Below are 17,935 nucleotides of genomic sequence, written 5' to 3' on the forward strand. Positions count from 1 at the left end.
AAGAACAGAGTTGCTGTAAAGAGACTGTTCAGGGTAGAAAAGACTAAGATATGTGAAGATCCAAGACTGCATTCCACCCTGTTTCTCTACAACCAGTCTGGGTGGGAGAATGAGAAAGATGCTGTCAGTTAAGGAAAACAGCACATTTATGTGTGACTATATAAATTACTTTGAACACCACAGACTTACTCATGAATCTGTGTATCCCATTACTATGTAAGCATGCTGAGGACAGGAAGCATCTCTGATTCATCTGGCATCTCTAACACCCAGGGTCATTGATAACATGGAATAGATCCAAAGTTCCTTAAATATTTATTTATTAATATTGTCTCTCACAGAGATTTGCTTTTTGAACTTATGTAGTGAAAGAAATAAAACCTTGAAATTGGATCTCAGGACAGTCATAAAACAATATGGAAACTTTTGTGAAATATAAAAATTAGGACTAAAAGGAGAAAAGGTAATGAGTTTGCATTCTAAAAGAAGTATAACCAGTAAGAAAGGGTCAAGTTGGAGAAAGGTAGGGTATATAATACTATGACTGCTGTACTTTGAACACTGTGTATAATGTTAAACCATAAAGTCTTAAAAATAACTTTTAAGGCTCTTATTACATAATATCTGTTAGTCTGCTAAGCCTTTAACAATAGAAATTTGTTTTCTCACTGTTTTGGAACCTTAAAGTACAAGATCAAGGTGTCTGCAAATTGATTCTCTTCTGAGGCCTCTGGCTTGGCTTGCAGACAGACTCCTCCTCTCTATATCCACATGGTCTTTTCTCTGTGTGCACAAGTCCTTGGTGTCTCTCTGTGTGTCTAAACTCCATATTCTTATAAGGACACCAGTCAGATTGTATTAGGCCCAGTCTGAGGGCTTCCTTTTACCTTAATTACCTCTTTAAAGGCCTTAACTCCCAATGCAGTCAACATTCTGAAATACTGAGGGTTAGGGTTTTAACATATGACTTTTGGAAGCACATACTTCAGACCACAATAATATAGTATGATGCTGGGAGCCAGCAAGAGACATTCCACTCGTGACAAAGGTCATGAGGAAGGAGGCTCGGCATACGCAAAGGCGGGATCGAGCCTCGGGAGTGCCCCCGGATATTCTCAAGCATCTACCCCCAAAAAGCCAGAGTCTGCCTACTTTATTGCTTTGTGCTCTCACCTCTGACTTTACTGGGGGCTGTCCCCCACCACCATCTCGCTCTCTCTGTCAAAGAGTTAACTTACAGCTCCAATTAATAAAGTTCTTGGGCAATTAGGAGTGTTTAAATCCAAACCCCTCGATGGCTCTCTAACTCGCCTGACAAGTTTACCCAGACACCTACAGCTATGCATACGATTGTTTACAGTCTCCCAGCCTCGAGAGGCACAGGAAGCTTAAGATATTCAAATAGCTTAGAGCCTCTCAGAGAGTTAGAAACTGTCAGAATAAAACTAGTAAAAGATTTCATTGATGAGCCAATGTTTGTTGCCAAGTTTCCACATCCCCTGAATTGTATCCTTGAATATGTATTAATTAATAGTTGGTATGTAGAAAAAATAAGTAGTGGCCTTGGTGCTAGTAACTTTAGACCCTTAAGGTAATAAATTCTTTCCTTTGTTGTAAACCCATTACACATCCGCCCTATAGGAATGTAATTTTATCTTCGGCAGATGGTGCCAAACCTTAAAATAATTACTCTTAGAAAAAATAAGTCTTTGTTGATAAGTCTTTGTCAAGAGTCATAAAATGTTAATAGGCCTTCTGGCCAGAAGATGATGTAAATCACCTAAACCATTTGTATACGATAAATTTGCAGGAAAGAAACCCTGGTTTTTGATAAGGATCAAAAACTGCTGACTTTGCATCCCCTATTATCCTCTATGTGTAACTTAGGGTATAAAAGACCCTGTTGAAAATAAAGCTCATCAACGCCTTGCTCATCAATGCTTGGTCTCCCCATGTCATTCTTCCCCTTAACCTCCAGCTGAGTCTCTATCTGGAGCGCGGATATCCTCTGCGACCATTTATTTGCCTGGGCTTCTAAGACCCACTCAAGAAGGTGTCTAAGGTGGGGCACCTTCCGCTATTCAAGAGGGCGCCTGCGGCCTCCGTGGTCAGAGCTAACCTGGTGTCATGGGTTATATTGATTTTCCGTGTAAACCAAGCTACTCAGCTTCTTTTCTCCACTGAATTTTCCTACTGAGCTATCCTCATTCTATTACTCTTTATATCTCTAATTAACATTTGAATAGGTCACCTACGCCGTCTCTCCTTCGAATACCCTGGATCAGCCGGGGCTGGACCCTGGCAGTATGTCTTCTATTTTTTTTTTAAATATCCTGTAAGTGAGTATTATATTTTATAATAAATTTATATTTTATATTTGAAATAATATGCTTAAGGTCTTTTGTGTCTGTTATGGAATGAATCATGTCTCCCTAAAGTTCACACTTGTTGAAACCCTAACCCCCAATGTGACTGTGTTTGGAGATAGGGCCTTTTTGATGTAATTATGGTTAATGGTGTCATAAAGGTGGGACCCAAAGCTATCTCTAAGGAAGAAGGGTCTCACCAGAAACAGAACTGGTTGGCACCTTGCTTATTCTTGGAATTCTTGCCTATAGAATTGTGAGAAAATAAATTTCTGTTGTGCAAGAGACCCAGCCTGTGGTATTCTCTTATGATAGCCTGAGTTGACTAATACAGTGCCATAGAGAATGATGCTGAAGCTGAAACTCCAGTACTTTGGCCACCTCATGCGAAGAGTTGACTCATTGGAAAAGACTCTGATGCTGGGAGGGATTGGGGGCAGGAGGAGAAGGGGACGACAGAGGATGAGATGGCTGGATGGCATCACTGACTCGATGGACATGAGTCTAGGTGAACTCCGGGAGTTGGTGATGGACAGGGAGGCCTGGTATGCTGCGATTCATGGGGTCGCAAAGAGTCAGACACGACTGAGCAACTGAACTGCCTGAACTGAACTGAATATCCTTTGATATACTTTAATTTGTTTATATTCAGTAATCATTTTTATAATGTGATTTTCATTGAAAAAATAAACTTTTTTATTTGTAATTTCTATAATATAAAAATATAAAAGCAGAATATAAACATCAGATGTCCTACATTGAAACTGTAAAGTAGGATATCACATAAAATGAAACTACTATAACTGTTACTTTCTAATTTCATTGACTATTTTTTAACTTTGGTTAACATTTTACTGTATTTCCTTCAAGTCAAGTTTATGGGATTTATTTCTTAGTTGAAATTTCCTTCAAAATGTATTTTTTAAATTTTTATTTATTTATTTTATTTTTGGCTGTATTGGGTATTCATTGCCACATGGGCTTTTCTGCAGAGGGCTTCTCTCTAGTTGCAGTGTGTGGACTTCTCATTGAAGTGGCTTCGTTTGTTGCAGAGCATGAGCTCTAGAGCTTATGGGCTTCAGTGGTTGCAGTGCATGGGCTGGGTAGTTGTGGTTCCCAAGCTCTGGAGTATAGACTCACTTGTGACACATGGACTTAGTTGCTCCTAGGTATGTGGAATATTCCCAGACCAGGGATCGAACCTGTGTCTCCTGCATTGGCAGGTGGACCCACCTTGGTGGAGCCACCAAGGAAGCCCCCGCGCTCCACCCCACCTTCCAAACATATTGTAATCCTGCTTGTTTTAAACTTAAACTTTTCCCCATGTTGTTAAAAACTCTTCATAAACCTCACTTGCAATGAGATACCATTGTTTTCAGAACTATTCCCAGTCTGTTGAACTCATTGATTTTTAAAATAAATTGTTCATGTACTAAAAATATATACTTAGAAAAACTAACCCTTTATCCTTTATAAGTAAATTTTATTTCATTTGTGATTTCTCTTTTTTTCTCTTTAAAAATTTATATCAGTATTTCTGAGCAACAGCATAAAGAAGTGATTCTGGAAGAGTACACTGAAGTAGATTAAAAGCATAGACTTTTGAATCAGACAGATGAAGGCTTAAACTGTAAATTTTTTGTACTTTTGTGGCTTTGCATAAGTTATTAATACTTAACGTGTTTAAGATCCAATTTCAGTATCTATAAAATTGATGATGATAATTACTAAATTTCTTTGGTTGATAAAAAGTATTAGAAATAGAGACTTCCCTGGTGGTTCAATGCTAAGACTCCACGCTCCCAATGCAGGGGGCCAGGGTTCGATTCCTGGTCATGAAGCTAGATCCTACATATGGCAACTAAGAGTTCACATGCCAGAACTAAGACCTGGTAGAGCCAAATAAATATTTTTTTTAAGTAATAGAAATAATAAAATGTATATTAGATGACCCATAGTAGATTTTTATTATTAATTTAAATAAATTATGATCTATGGATAATAGATCCATACACCACTCCAGTACTCTTGCCTGGAAAATCCCATGGAAGGAGGAGCCTGGTAGGCTGCAGTCCATGGGGTCGCTAAGAGTCGGCCACGACTGAGCAACTTCACTTTCACATTTCACTTTCATGCATTGGAGAAGGAAATGGCAACCCACTCCAGTGTTCTTGCCTGGAGAATCCCAGGGATGGGGGAGCCTGGTGGGCTGCCGTCTATGGGGTCGCACAGAGTCGGACATGACTGAAGCAACTTAGCTTAGCTTAGCTATGATCTGTGGCTTTGATATGCCAAAATGTTTTCTTAAATTACTGCAGTATGGTAATCATTCATGACATACCATAAAATGACTCTTGTGATATTTCAGGAAATAGAATATTTTAAGAATCTCTTCATCTATTAGAAATAAATGTTTTGTTGAAATAAGAATGCCAGAAGGGACTTCCCTGGCAGTCCAGTGGTTAAGATTTTGCTTTCCAGTGCAAGGGTGTGTGGGCTCAATCCCTGGTTGGGGACCTAAGAACCAAAAGACATAAAGCAGAAGCAATATTGTAACAAATTCAGTAAGGACTTGGTGCACAAGTGCACGTCAAAAAAAATGGTGCACATCCAAAAAAAATCTTTGAGGGGTTCTTTATGGTCTGGCAGCTGAAACTCAGTGCTCGGGTTGCCCCTGCAGTGATGCCCTCTGGTCCCACCGGTACCACTGCTGCTCCCACCCCTTCACTTCTAGGCTGCACAGTGGGCACCCACGACGACAACTACAGCTACCTCTTCAAAGCTGTCCTTATTGGAGATTCTGGTGTTGGAAAGAGTAATCTCCTGTCTCGATTTGCTCAAAATGAGTTTAGTCTTGAAAGCAAGAGCACCATTGGAGTAGAGTTTGCAACAAGAAGCATCCAGGTTGATGGGAAAAAAAATAAAGGTACAGATACAGGACTTGCCAGGGCAAGAACGATACCATGGTACAATATCAGCATACTATTGTGGAGCTGTAGGTGCCTTATTGGTTTATGACATTGCTAAACATCTCACATATGAAAATGTAGAGCGATGGCTAAAAGAACTGAGAGATCATGCTGATAGTAATATTGTTATCATGCTTGTGGGCAATAAGAGCAATTTGTACCATCTCAGGACAGTTCCTGCAGATGCATCAAGAGCTTTTGCAGAAGAAAATGGTTTGTCATTGAGACATCTGCTCTAGACCCTACAAATGTGGAAGCTGGTTTTCAGATAATCTTGACAGAGATATACCACATTGTTTCTCAGAAGCAAATGTCAGACAGATGTGAAAATGACATGTCTCCAGGCAACAATGTGGTTCCTATTCATGTTCCACCAAGCAATGAAAACAAGCCAAAGGTGCAGTGCTGTCAGAACACATAAGGTGTTTCTCTTTTCCCCTAGAAGACTGTGTATAATCCAATTGCCAGGTCTGAGATTTAAATATATTTGTAATTCTTGTGGTCATTTTTGTGTTTATTACTTCCACATACTTATGAATTTTTCCATGTCTTAAGTCTTTTGATTTTAGCTTTATAAAAACATCCATTTGTTCCAAATGACTGCAGCTTTTTTTCATGCTATGGCTTCACTAGCCTTAGTTTAATAAGCTGAATGTTTGGATTCCTCAATTATTGTTTACTTTTCATCATGGAAGCTGTCACTGTAGGACATAAAAGAACTTGATCCCTTGAAGTTCAGACCTATTGGTCTTGATTAAATCAAATTAAGAAGACTGTAGAAATAAGCTATCATTTTGCCACAGAGCAGCTTATAATTAACATACTGTCCTCTCAGTGCAGAGTATATTTCCATAAATCTAAGAATTGTCCTATAAACATAGCAGACTTTTGAGAGCGTATAAATTTTCCATAATTCTGGAAGTCAATTTCTAAAATTCCTTAATAGGGTTATGCAGTTTAGTAAATTTTGTTTTTTAATTTTTGTAAACATCAAAGTTGATTATAGAGGGGCAAACACTTTTTTCTGGAGAAGAATTATCTTAATCAACACAAAAGACTGTGATGATTTCAGTAGTAGCTGGGAACTGGAGAGAATGGTGGAATTCTGCCTGAGGTGCCTCTGTTACAGTAATCAGGCAGCCCAAGTCATTTAACTTATCTAATTTCCCAGCAGTATATAACATGGCATTTTATTGCTCAGGCAATAATGCTCTTAGTATCCGAAGGCAAAATGTTAATTTTGTCTTAAAACCTTCCAGTAAATGCAACCTAGTTTTACCACCATAGCCACCAGCAGGCATGGACAATTATTTTAACAATGCTGATTTTTGAGTTTTGTAGTATATTATGGAATATAGTCCAGTTAAATATCTGGTTTCAGTATGTCTAAAGAATACAAGAGAGGTTAATTTCTGCTCAAGTGGTACCACTTGAAGGCATGCATTCTTTTGGCATGTAAGATGAAATAGTACCTTGAGTTTAAATAGAATGCATTGTACAAACCTGAAAGTTTTCTTCCACTACATTATTGAAATCAATGGAGCAGCTCATTTCTCATTCTGAACTGTGCACACTAATATTTAGTTTTATTTTTTGTGGATAATATTAAGCACTTAACTCTGAAGTGTCTGAAAGTTGTGTCAACTAAATTGATACTGTTCAGGATGGTGGAATATCCCCAAAATATACATGTGTGTGGGCTTGCCTAGATTGCTATGTTTCATAGTTAATCTTCTGTCTTTTGCGGTGCTCTTGACTTGAAGGGTGCACGAAAGGCATTGCTGTCGATTTAGTTTTCCTCTGTAGCCATTTTATTATTTTGGTGTATTGGTTATGAAGATACTACTGCTGCTGCTGCTGCTAACTCGCTTAAGTCGTGTCCGACTCTGTGCGACCCCATAGACGGCAGCCCACCAGGCTCTGCCGTCCCTGGGATTCTCCAGGCAAGAACACTGGAGTGGGTTGCCATGTCCTTCTCCAATGCATGAGAGTGAAAAGTGAAAATGAAGTCGCTCAGTCGTGTCCAACTCCTAGCGACCCCATGGACTGCAGCCCACCAGGCCCCTCCATCCATGGGATTTTCCAGGCAAAAGTACTGGAGTGGGGTGCCATTGCCTCCTCATAAATTGCTCTTTTGTATTTTATGCATGCTCTGTAACTTGATTTTTTTTTAAGTTATTGATTTGGAATATATTCACATTCTAATAAACAGTTACAGGGGACTATTAAAAAAATCTTTAAAAAAAGAATTCCAGAAAACAACTATTTGTCAAAGATGTCTGCCTTTTTTTAAATTTTTAAAAATGTTATTGAAGTATAGTTGATTTACAATGCTGTGTTAATTTCTCCTATACAGCAAAGTGACTCATATATATATATATGCATATATATGTATATTTCATATTCTTTTCCATTATGGTTTATCACAGGATATTGAATATAGTTCCCTGTGATATATAGTAGAACCTTGTTGCTTATCCATTGTATATATGATAGTTTTTATCTACTAATCTCAAACTCCCAATCCTTCCCTCCCTATCCCTGCTTTGGAAAGCACAAGTTTATTCTCTCTGTCTATGAGTATGTTTCTGTTTCATAAATATGTTCATTGTATTTGTCTTTCTCTTTCTCACTTACTTCACTAGTAATGATAATAGGATGATAATCTCTATTTCCATTCATGTATGCTGCAAAGGGCATTATTTCATTCTTTTTAGGGCTTCACTCATAGCTCAGTTGGTAGAGAATCCGCCTATGATGTAGGAGACCCCAGTTCAATTCCTGGGTCAAGACAATCAGCTGGAGAAGGGATAGGCTACCTACTCCAGTATTCTTGGGCTTCCATTGTGGCTCAGCTGGTAAAGAATCTGCCTGCAATGTGGGAGACCTGGGTTCGATCCCTGGGTTGGGAAGATCCTCTGGAGAAGGCAAAGGCTACACCCTCCAGTATTGTGGCCTAGAGAATTCCATGAACTAAGTCCATGGGGTCACAAAGAGTCGGGCATGACTGAGTGACTTTCACTTTCATTCTTTTTATGCCTGACTAATATTCCATTGTGTAAATATATACATATATATATTCCATGTTTTGTTTATTCATCTTTTAATGAACATTTAGGTTGTTTCCATGTTTTGGCTATTGCAAGTAGTGCTACAATGAACACTGGGGCCCATGTACTTTCTTAAATTTAGTTTTGTCTCAATATAGGCTTCCCTCATAGCTCAGTTGGTGAAGAATCTGCCTACAATGCAAAAGACCTGAATTCAATTCCTTGGTCAGGAAGATCCCCTGGGGAAAGAATAGGCTACCCACTCCAGTATTCTTGGGCTTCTCTTGTGGCTCAGCTGGTAAAGAATCCACCTGCAATGTGGGAGACCTGGGTTCGATCCCTGGGTTGGGAAGAACTCTTGGAGAAGGGAAAGGCTACCCACTCCAGTATTCTGGCCTGGAGAATTCCATGGACTACAGTTCATGGGGTCACAAAGAGTCTGATATGACTGAGTGACTTTCACTTTCAGGAATAGGCCCAGGACTAGGATTGCTGGATCATACGGCAGCTTTAGTTTTACTTTTTTAAAGAGCTGTTTTCCATAGTGGGGTTACCAATTTACATTCCCACCATGAATGCAGGAGGGTTCCCTATTCCCCACTCCCTCTCCAGGATTTATTATTTGTAGACTTTTTAACGATGTCCATTCTGACTGGTATGAGGTGATATCTCATTGTAGTTTTGATTTCAGTTAGTTCACTTCAGTCGTTCGTTCAGTCGTGTCCGACTCTTTGCGACCCCATGAATCGCAGCACGCCATGCCTCCCTGTCCATCACCAACTCCCGGAGTTCACACAGACTCACGTCCATCGAGTCAGTGATGCCCTCTAGCCATCTCATCTTCTGTCATCCCTTTATCCTCCTGTCCCCAATCCCTCCCAACATCAGAGTCTTTTCCAATGAGTCAACTCTTCGCATGAGGTGGCCAAAGTACTGGAGTTTCAGCTTTAGCATCATTCCTTCCAAAGAAATCCCAGGCTGATGTCCTTCAGAATGGACTGGTTGGATCTCCTTGCAGTCCAAGGGACTCTCAAGAGTCTTCTCCAACACCACAGTTCAAAAGCATCAATTCTTCGGTGCTCAGCTTTCTTCACAGTCCAACTCTCACATCCATACAAGTTTTGATTTACATTTCTCTAATTCTCAATTAGTGATGATGAGAATCTTTTCAGGTATCTGTTGACCATCTGTACATCTTCTTTGAAGAACTGTCTATTTAGGTCTTCTGCCCATTTTTCAATTGAGGTGTTTTTTTATTATTATTATTTAGTGTTGTTGTTGTTATTGAGTTGTAGGAGTCATTTGTGTATTTTGGAAATTAAGTTTTTGTTTGTCACATCATTTGCAAATATTTTCTTCCAGTCTGTAAGGTTGTTCAAGTGTGTCTTTATTTGGTAAAATGGGAACTTTATTTAAATTTTTTGAGTTTAAAACAGAAAATACATGACTTGTCTTTTAATTTTACCACTTCCTACACTTGGTCCTTGATGATTCATTCAGTAAAAATGCTCTAATTCAATAAGGCAAAAATCATAATGCCATTATTTTAGAAGTTTAGTTTTGCTTTTAAAATCTAATGGAATATTAAATGTGAACCAAAACAACTCTAGATATTTAAATAACTCCTTATTACTTGCACATTATAAAAATCAAAGTTTTCTGATAGCATCATTAAACTCTATGCACTTGTGATCATCATGTTATTCTTGGAGCATTGTTATTGGCACAGCTCCCAGTAGGGTTAACATTAACATGAGTAGTTTCTGTTTTGACAGTTTATGGTATGAGGATGCAGGTATGGAAGAATAATTTTGGCATTAAAGCCAAGGTATTCAAATTTATTGCTCTTTTATCAGCAAATACATGCCTATCAGTATATGTTGGCTGTGATAAAATTCTTCAACATTTAGAGAATGACAGTATAGGTAATAAAATTGGGCCATTAATCCAAGATATGTGTATATGTTTCATTATGGAAATAATGTATTAAAGTTCAGAATAATCATAAATGTTATTAGCCCCCCCATGTAAATTTGATGTCAGCGAGTGAGAACCTTTGTACAACTAAAATTGTGTGTTTTATGTAGTAAATAAGAAAGTAAAATTTTGCAGATTAAATTTTAATAAGTCATTTCAATTAATTTTGTTTTGTTCTACTCAGTGTAAACCCAGAAGAAGATTCACATAGAAAACTTTGCATAAATGTAATCAAATCAATGGAGAGTCAATCCTATAAAACTACTGACCACACATGAAATCTATTGGCAAAAGATAAATATTGTCTTATCAATTGATGAAATTAAGCCTTGCAATATATTAAAAATGAAAAGAATGAAACGAGACTTATACAGAGGAGGAAAACTAATTATCCCTTTACCCCTCTAAGTTTTTCGCTGAACTTCAAGAATAAAAGACAGATTCAGTTCAGTTCAGTCACTCAGTTGTGTCTGACTCTTTGCAACCGCATGAACTGCAGCACGCCAGGCCTCCCTGCCCATCACCAACTCCCAGAGTCCACCCAAACCCATGTCCATTGAGTCGGTGATGCCATCCAACCATCTCATCCTCTGTCATCCCCTTCTCCTCCTGCCTTCAATCTTCCCCAGCATCAGGGTCTTTTCCAATGAGTCAGCTCTTCACGTCGGATGGCCAAACTATTGGAGTTTCAGCTTCAACATCAGTCCTTCCAATGAACACCCAGGACTGATCTCCTTTAGGATAGACTGGTTGGATCTCCTTGCCATCCAAGGGACTCTCAAGAGTTTTCTCCAACACCACAGTTCAAAAGCATCAATTCTTAGGTGTCAGCTTTCTTTATAATCCAGCTCTCACATCTATACATGATTACTGGAAAAACCATAGCCTTGACTAGACGGACCTTTGTTGACAAAGTAATATTTATGCTTTTCAATATGCTATCTAGGTTGGTCATAACTTTCCTTCCAAGGAGTAAGCATCTTTTAATTTCATGGCTGCAATCACCATCTGCAGTGATTTTGGAGCCCAGAAAAATAAAGTCAGCCACTGTTTCCACTGTTTCCCCATCTATTTGCCATGAAGAAAGACAGATTAACATGAGGAAAAAAACCCAGGTTTAATTATGTATGTAAGTAGTATGGTAGCCTCACAAAGTTATGACTCAGAAGGCAGCCAGAATATTGAAATTCATATGCAGTCCTGACCTAAGGTGCTTAAGGGTCTAGGGCTTCAAAGGGTAAGTCAGAGGAGTGGGGGTGGGTGGGATTTACTGGAAGATGAGAGGAGGCAATGTTTGATAAAGAAAGCTTACTCTGCCATACATATGGGTCTCATGGATGCAAAAGTTATCCCTGGTAATAGCTCTCTTCCTGGTACAGTCCCTTTTTCTAATGTAAATTTTGTTTATAAATGTAGATTTCCCTTACAAATGGAGAACTTTTCTCTGTTTTCAGATTTTCTCCTGTCTACAGTTTTTCCAAATAATCACTATGCAAAAGAGGCATATTTTAGCATGGCTTATTCTATTACCCCTCACTTCATAACAGCCTCTATAAAGTGCCGTTAAAGAACAAAGTAGCCAGTGGGAACTTGCTGTATGGCACTGCTGCTACTGCTGCTAAGTCGCTTCAGTCGTGTCCGACTCTGTGCGACCCCATAGACGGCCGCCCACCAGGCTCCCCCGTCCCTGGGATTCTCCAGGCAAGAACACTGGAGTGGGTTGCCATTTCCTTCTCCAATGCATGAAAGTGAGAAGTGAAAGTGAAGTCACTCAGTCGTGTCCGACTCTTAGCAACCCCATGGACTGCAGCCTACCAGGCTCTTCCATCCATGGGATTTTCCAGGCAAGAGTACTGGAGTGGGGTGCCATTGCCTTCTCCGGCTGTATGGCACAGGGAACCCAAAATCAGTGCCCTGTCACAACCTAGAGTGGTGGGGTGGGGAGGGAGGTGGCAGGGAGGTTTAAGAGAGAGGGGGCATGTGTATACCTATGGCTGATTCCTGTTGATGTATAGCAAAAACCATTACAATATTGTAAAGTAATTATCCTCCAATTAAAAATAAAGTAAAATTTAAAAAGAAGAACAATGTTTGGATCATACTTTACTAAATAAATATTTCTATGTTTAAAAAATAAAGCAACAACACAATTCAGCTGAGTAAATTTTAAAGTCCTTACTGCTATGCTAAGTCACATCAGTCTTGTCTGACTCTTAGTGAGCCTATGAGCCTCCCAGGCTCCTTTGTCCATGGGCTTCTCTGGGCAAGAATATTAGAGTGGGTTGCCATGCCCTCCTCCAGGGTACCTTCCCAACCCAGGGATCAAAGCTGTGTCTCCTGCATTTGCAGGTGTGTTCTTTACCATTATTGCCACCTGGGAAGATCTGGCTTTCAGCAATTCATCAGTTAGTCAGCATTCAGACTAGCACAGATAAAGAAGCTCTGAAGAAGTATACAGGGCAAGAGATGTTTATAGGCAGAAGGGGGCAAGAAATCAAGTTGAACTGAGGCAATGAGAGGGAACATAATAAGTCATCCCCAAATGTCCCACTTTGGTATGGGAATTGTTTTGAGCAGATGGCAACTGAGAACCAGCAGACTCATGAAAAGCTTTCTACCTCTCCCTTAACTGCCTAAAAGAATTTAGGTGGGGGGCCTGTACCAGGAAGGGAGCTATTACTAGCAACCACTTTTTACATCAGAAAGCCTGATTTGCATGGCATGGCACAGGTTTGTTTACCAACATTTATACTTCCTATCTTCCTGTGAATTTTTTTCCTCCTCCTTGAAGCCCCAGATCCCTACCTCCTTCTCCTTAACTCAGGTTAGTATGTAAGCCTCAACTGCCTGACTACCTTTGAGTCTTCATGTCTTTGTGGGGCTCCCATAAGGGTTTCCCTTGTAGCTCAGCTGGTAAAGAATCTGCCTGCAATGCTGGAGACCTGGGTTCAGTCCCTGGGTTGGAAAGATCCCCTGGAGAAGGGAAAGGCTACCCACTCCAGTATTCTGGCCTGGAGAATTCCATGGACTCTATAGTCATCCCAACCCGGGGATGAAAGCTGTGTCTCTTGCATTGGCAGGCATGTTCTTTACCACTAGTGCCACCTGGGAAGATCATACTGGCTTTCAGCAATTCATCGGCTAGTCAGCATTCAGTGTAGCACAGAGAAAGGAGCTCTGAAGAGGTATACAGGGCAAGAGATGCTGCAGAGTCAGACACGACTGAGCGACTTTCACTTCACTTCACAGTTATGTAGTTAAATTTGTTTTGTTCCCTGTTAATCTGTTCTATGTCAATTTGATTATTAGACAAGCCGACAAATTTAGAAGGGAAGAAAGAAAAAATTTTCTGCCCTTACAGCAAAAAAAAAAAAAAAAAGATTAGTTATTCCAAGTTAACTTTCCTTTAGGGGAAGCAGGTCTGTCAGGCAAGTGACCTAAGTAGTGCTGATCAGGCGATTCCTGATTGACTGGTTTACAATTCCATTTCTGGGGGGAGCCAAAAGTAATTCAGTCTTGATTTGGTGGCATGAGGTTTAGTATAGGCAGCTCCATTTGGGGCTTGTTGCCTTGCCTTTAACAATGCAAAAATGCATTCTTTAGCCTCAATTTGTTACTGAGGGCCTACTCTCTGGTGAGCACTGGGGAATATTCAGATGAATACCCTGTGGTCTCCCTCTTCAAGCAACTCTCAGTTTAGTGGTTCCCTGATAGTTTTCCTTAGGCTCTCAGTTGCATTTGATAGAAGTGACTATTTTTTCCTCAGATCCTGTCTTGGCTTTGCATGCAAGGAAGTATTACAGTTTCTTCATAAGTCTCTGAGTTGTTGTCTTTGTTTTACCTCTAGGATTTCAACTTATTGGGGCATCATCTCACTGAGTTCTTACATAGGCTTTAGTGTGGCTACTTCTAAGTAGTGGTGTACCATTAAAATTAGATTTTATTTAAACCTATAGTAATTCCAGTGTAATGAAGATTCATAGGAATAATGTAAATGCAGATGGGAAATGAGAAGAGAAGAAATGACATTTATTTTCCAAACAAAGGAGCTTTATGTTTGTAGCATGATTTCTTCCAATAGCTTTTTCTGGCCCTGGGTCACAGCAAACTTGACAACTCTGGAACCATGCTCTCTGCCTCACCTCCCACAAACAGGCCCTACCTCTTTTCATTCATCTGTGTTATCTTCAAGATTTGAGCTTTCAGCATAATCTTTCTGCTTTTTCTTGTCCCCACTTGTCACTAGTTACAGGACTGCAAGCTGCTGAGGGTGTTTATAGAGTTAAATACTAGATCTGGCATTCTCTGTAAAATGCTAATGGTAAATTCTCTGTTAAATGCTTATAGTAAGCAGTGTTCTCTGCTCACTAAATGAGTTAGTGACACCCAAAATCCCACTGAGAAACACTCCTGCTAAAATTATATTAAAGGTCTATAAAGAGGTTCTTGTAATAGTGTACATGCATATGAAGATTTTTGATAAAAGTATTTCAAGAAATGTGACAGTGGAAAAAAATACTATAAAATATTATAAAGTATATACATATATATTCTTTTAAATGTATAAAATAATATAAGTAGATATTTGCCATTTAAGATACTACAAGTTTATATAATCAAAGAGTCTGCAATTTTTGCATATACTCTGGAAAAATAGGCGATGGTTTATGTTATTCTAATATATTCAGGCATATGTGGTGATAGGCATTCAATGAACATAGGGTAACTAATGATCTATCTAATTAATATTGTATTGTGTTCAAACTTTTTGCATGTACTTTTCAGTTTTATAATATTATAACAACAATAAAGCGGTCTTGACAATAGGGTCCAAGTCATATAACTCTCTATGTCCCATTAGCATGTAAATGTGTATGTGTATGGTTATAGACAGTAAGTTATTTCTCATTATTAATTCTCTGAAGGAGACATTATATGCACATTTCATTGGTAAGGGAAGTTTTAAAATTATATAAGTTTTAAATTTTAAAATTAAAATTCAGTACATGTATAAACTATATGACATTGAAGTAATTTCATTAAAGTTCACATGAAAGTGATAGATGGATTGTGAGTATTCTATAATAATTTGTTTTTCCTTTTTTTATTTTAGTGCTCAAGGAGCTTGTATTTCTCATGTACTGCCAGAATTTCTGCTTGAACCGGAAGATTACAAGAAGTGGATTGAAATTAAAGTAAGAGAATTTAATTTCTGAGAAATTATTGAATTCACTATTATTGAATTTAATGGATTTTGGTTTAGAATCCTTGATTTTTTTATTTATGAAATATCCTAAGGATTACGCCTCTCCAGACAGTATGTATGTGTGTGTGTGTATACACACACACATAGACATATATATAATCAGTTCAGTTCAGTCGCTCAGTCATGTCCGACTCTTTGCGACCCCATGAATTGCAGCATGCCAGGCCTCCCTGTCCATCACCAACTCCTGGAGTTCACTCAGACTCACGTCCATCGAGTCAGTGATGCCATCCAGCCATCTCATCCTCTGTCGTCCCCTTCTCCTCCTGCCCTCAATCCCTCCCAGCATCAGAGTCTTTTCCAATGAGTCAGCTCTTTGCATGAGGTGGCCAAAGTACTGGAGTTTCAGCTTTAGCATCAGTCCTTCCAAAGAACACCCAGGGCTGATCTCCTTCAGAATGGACTGGTTGGATCTCCTTGCAGTCCAAGGGACTCTCAAGAGTCTTCTCCAACACCACAGTTCAAAAGCATCAATTCTTCAGCACTCAGCCTTCTTCACAGTCCAACTCTCACATCCATACATGACCACAGGAAAACCATAGCCTTGACTAGACGGACCTTTGTTGGCAAAGTAATGTCTCTGCTTTTGAATATGCTACCTAGGTTGGCCATAACTTTCCTTCCAAGGAGTAAGCATCTTTTAATTTCATGGCTGCAGTCACCATCTGCTGTGATTTTGGAGCCCCCCAAAAAAAGTCTGACACTGTTTCCCCTGTTTCCCCATCTATTTCCCATGAAGTGATGGGACTGGATGCCATGATCTTCGTTTTCTGAATGTTGAGCTTTAAGCCAACTTTTTCACTCTCCACTTTCACTTTCATCAAGAGGCTTTGTATTTCCTCTTCACTTTCTGCCATAATGGTGGTGTTATCTGCATATCTGAGGTTATTGATATTTCTCCTGGCAATCTTGATTCCAGCTTGTGTTTCTTCCAGTCCAGCGTTTCTCATGATGTACTCTGCATATAAGTTAAATAAGCAGGGTGACAATATACAGCCTTGACGAAGTCCCTTTTCCTATTTGGAACCAGTCTGTTGTTCCATGTCCAGTTCTAACTGTTGCTTCCTGACCTGCATATAGGTTTCTCAAGAGGCAGGTCAGGTGGTCTGGTATTCCCATCCCTTTCAGCATTTTCCACAGTTTATTGTGATCCACACAGTCAAAGGCTTTGGCATAGTCAATAAAGCAGAAATAGATGTTTTTCTGGAACTCTCTTGCTTTTTCCATGATCCAATGGATGTTGGCAATTTGATCTCTGGTTCCTCTGCCTTTTCTAAAACCAGCTTGAACATCAGGAAGTTCACGGTTCACGTATTGCTGAAGCCTGGCTTGGAGAATTTTGAGCATTACTTTACTAGCATGTGAGATGAGTGCAACTGTGCGGTAGTTTGAGCATTCTTTGGCATTGCCTTTCTTTGGGATTGGAATGAAAACTGACCTTTTCCAGTCCTGTGGCCACTGCTGAGTTTTCCAGATTTGCTGGCATATTGAGGGCAGCACTTTCACAGCATCATCTTTCAGGATTTGAAAGAGCTCCACTGGAATTCCATCACCTCCACTAGCTTTGTTCATAGGGATGCTTCCTAAGGCCTACTTGACTTCACATTGCAGGATGTCTGGCTCTAGGTCAGTGATCACACCATCGTGATTATCTGGGTCATGAAGATCTTTTTTGTACAGTTCTTCTGTGTATTCTTGCCACCTCTTCTTAATATCTTCTGGTTCTGTTAGGTCCATACCATTTCTGTCCTTTATCGAGCCTATCTTTGCATGAAATATTCCCTTGGTATCTCTAATTTTCTTGAAGAGATCTCTAGTCTTTCCCATTCTGTTGTTTTCCTCTATTTCTTTGCATTGATTGCTGAGGCAGGTTTTCTTATCTCTCCTTGCTATTCTTTGAACTCTGCATTCAGATGCTTATATCTTTCCTTTTCTCCTTTGCTTTTCGCTTCTCTTCTTTTCACAGCTATTTGTAAGGCCTCCCCAGACAGCCATTTTTTATTTGTCTAAAAATCTCTGTGAAGTTCCCATACAAAATAGATTACATAGCTTTCTTAAATATACAGGTGATTGCTTCTTTTAAGGGACTTAGAAATGAAGAATGGTCTGTACTTATGTGAATTTTTTCTTAAAATACATGTTTAGAATATATATCTTTCAAAGAAAATATTGTGTTTTTTTTCCAATTACCTGAAAATTGCCACTTCCCTTCTTAAGTTTTAGTGGAGAATAGGGAGAAATTAAGCAAGATAGTCATTTTTTTGCATATTATGCAATTCATTTTATGGAGACCTATTGAGAAGAGTA

At 39.2% G+C, this 17,935-nt stretch overlaps 1 protein-coding gene and 1 pseudogene across 1 annotated transcript in view; both read left to right on the top strand.

Annotated features, from left to right (window-relative positions):
* Window positions 1–17,935, top strand: part of CFAP47 (cilia and flagella associated protein 47) — a 497,722-nt gene that overhangs the window by 180,453 nt on the left and 299,334 nt on the right. Inside the window, exon 31 of the mRNA XM_006066421.4 lies at window positions 15,476–15,557. Coding sequence (XP_006066483.4) covers window positions 15,476–15,557 — 82 coding nt within the window. The remainder of the gene's footprint in view (window positions 1–15,475; window positions 15,558–17,935) is intronic.
* LOC123331958 lies at window positions 5,004–5,662 on the top strand (annotated as a pseudogene).

The sequence above is a fragment of the Bubalus bubalis genome, chromosome X (genome assembly GCF_019923935.1).
Source record: "Bubalus bubalis isolate 160015118507 breed Murrah chromosome X, NDDB_SH_1, whole genome shotgun sequence".
Taxonomy (NCBI): Eukaryota; Metazoa; Chordata; class Mammalia; order Artiodactyla; family Bovidae; genus Bubalus; species Bubalus bubalis.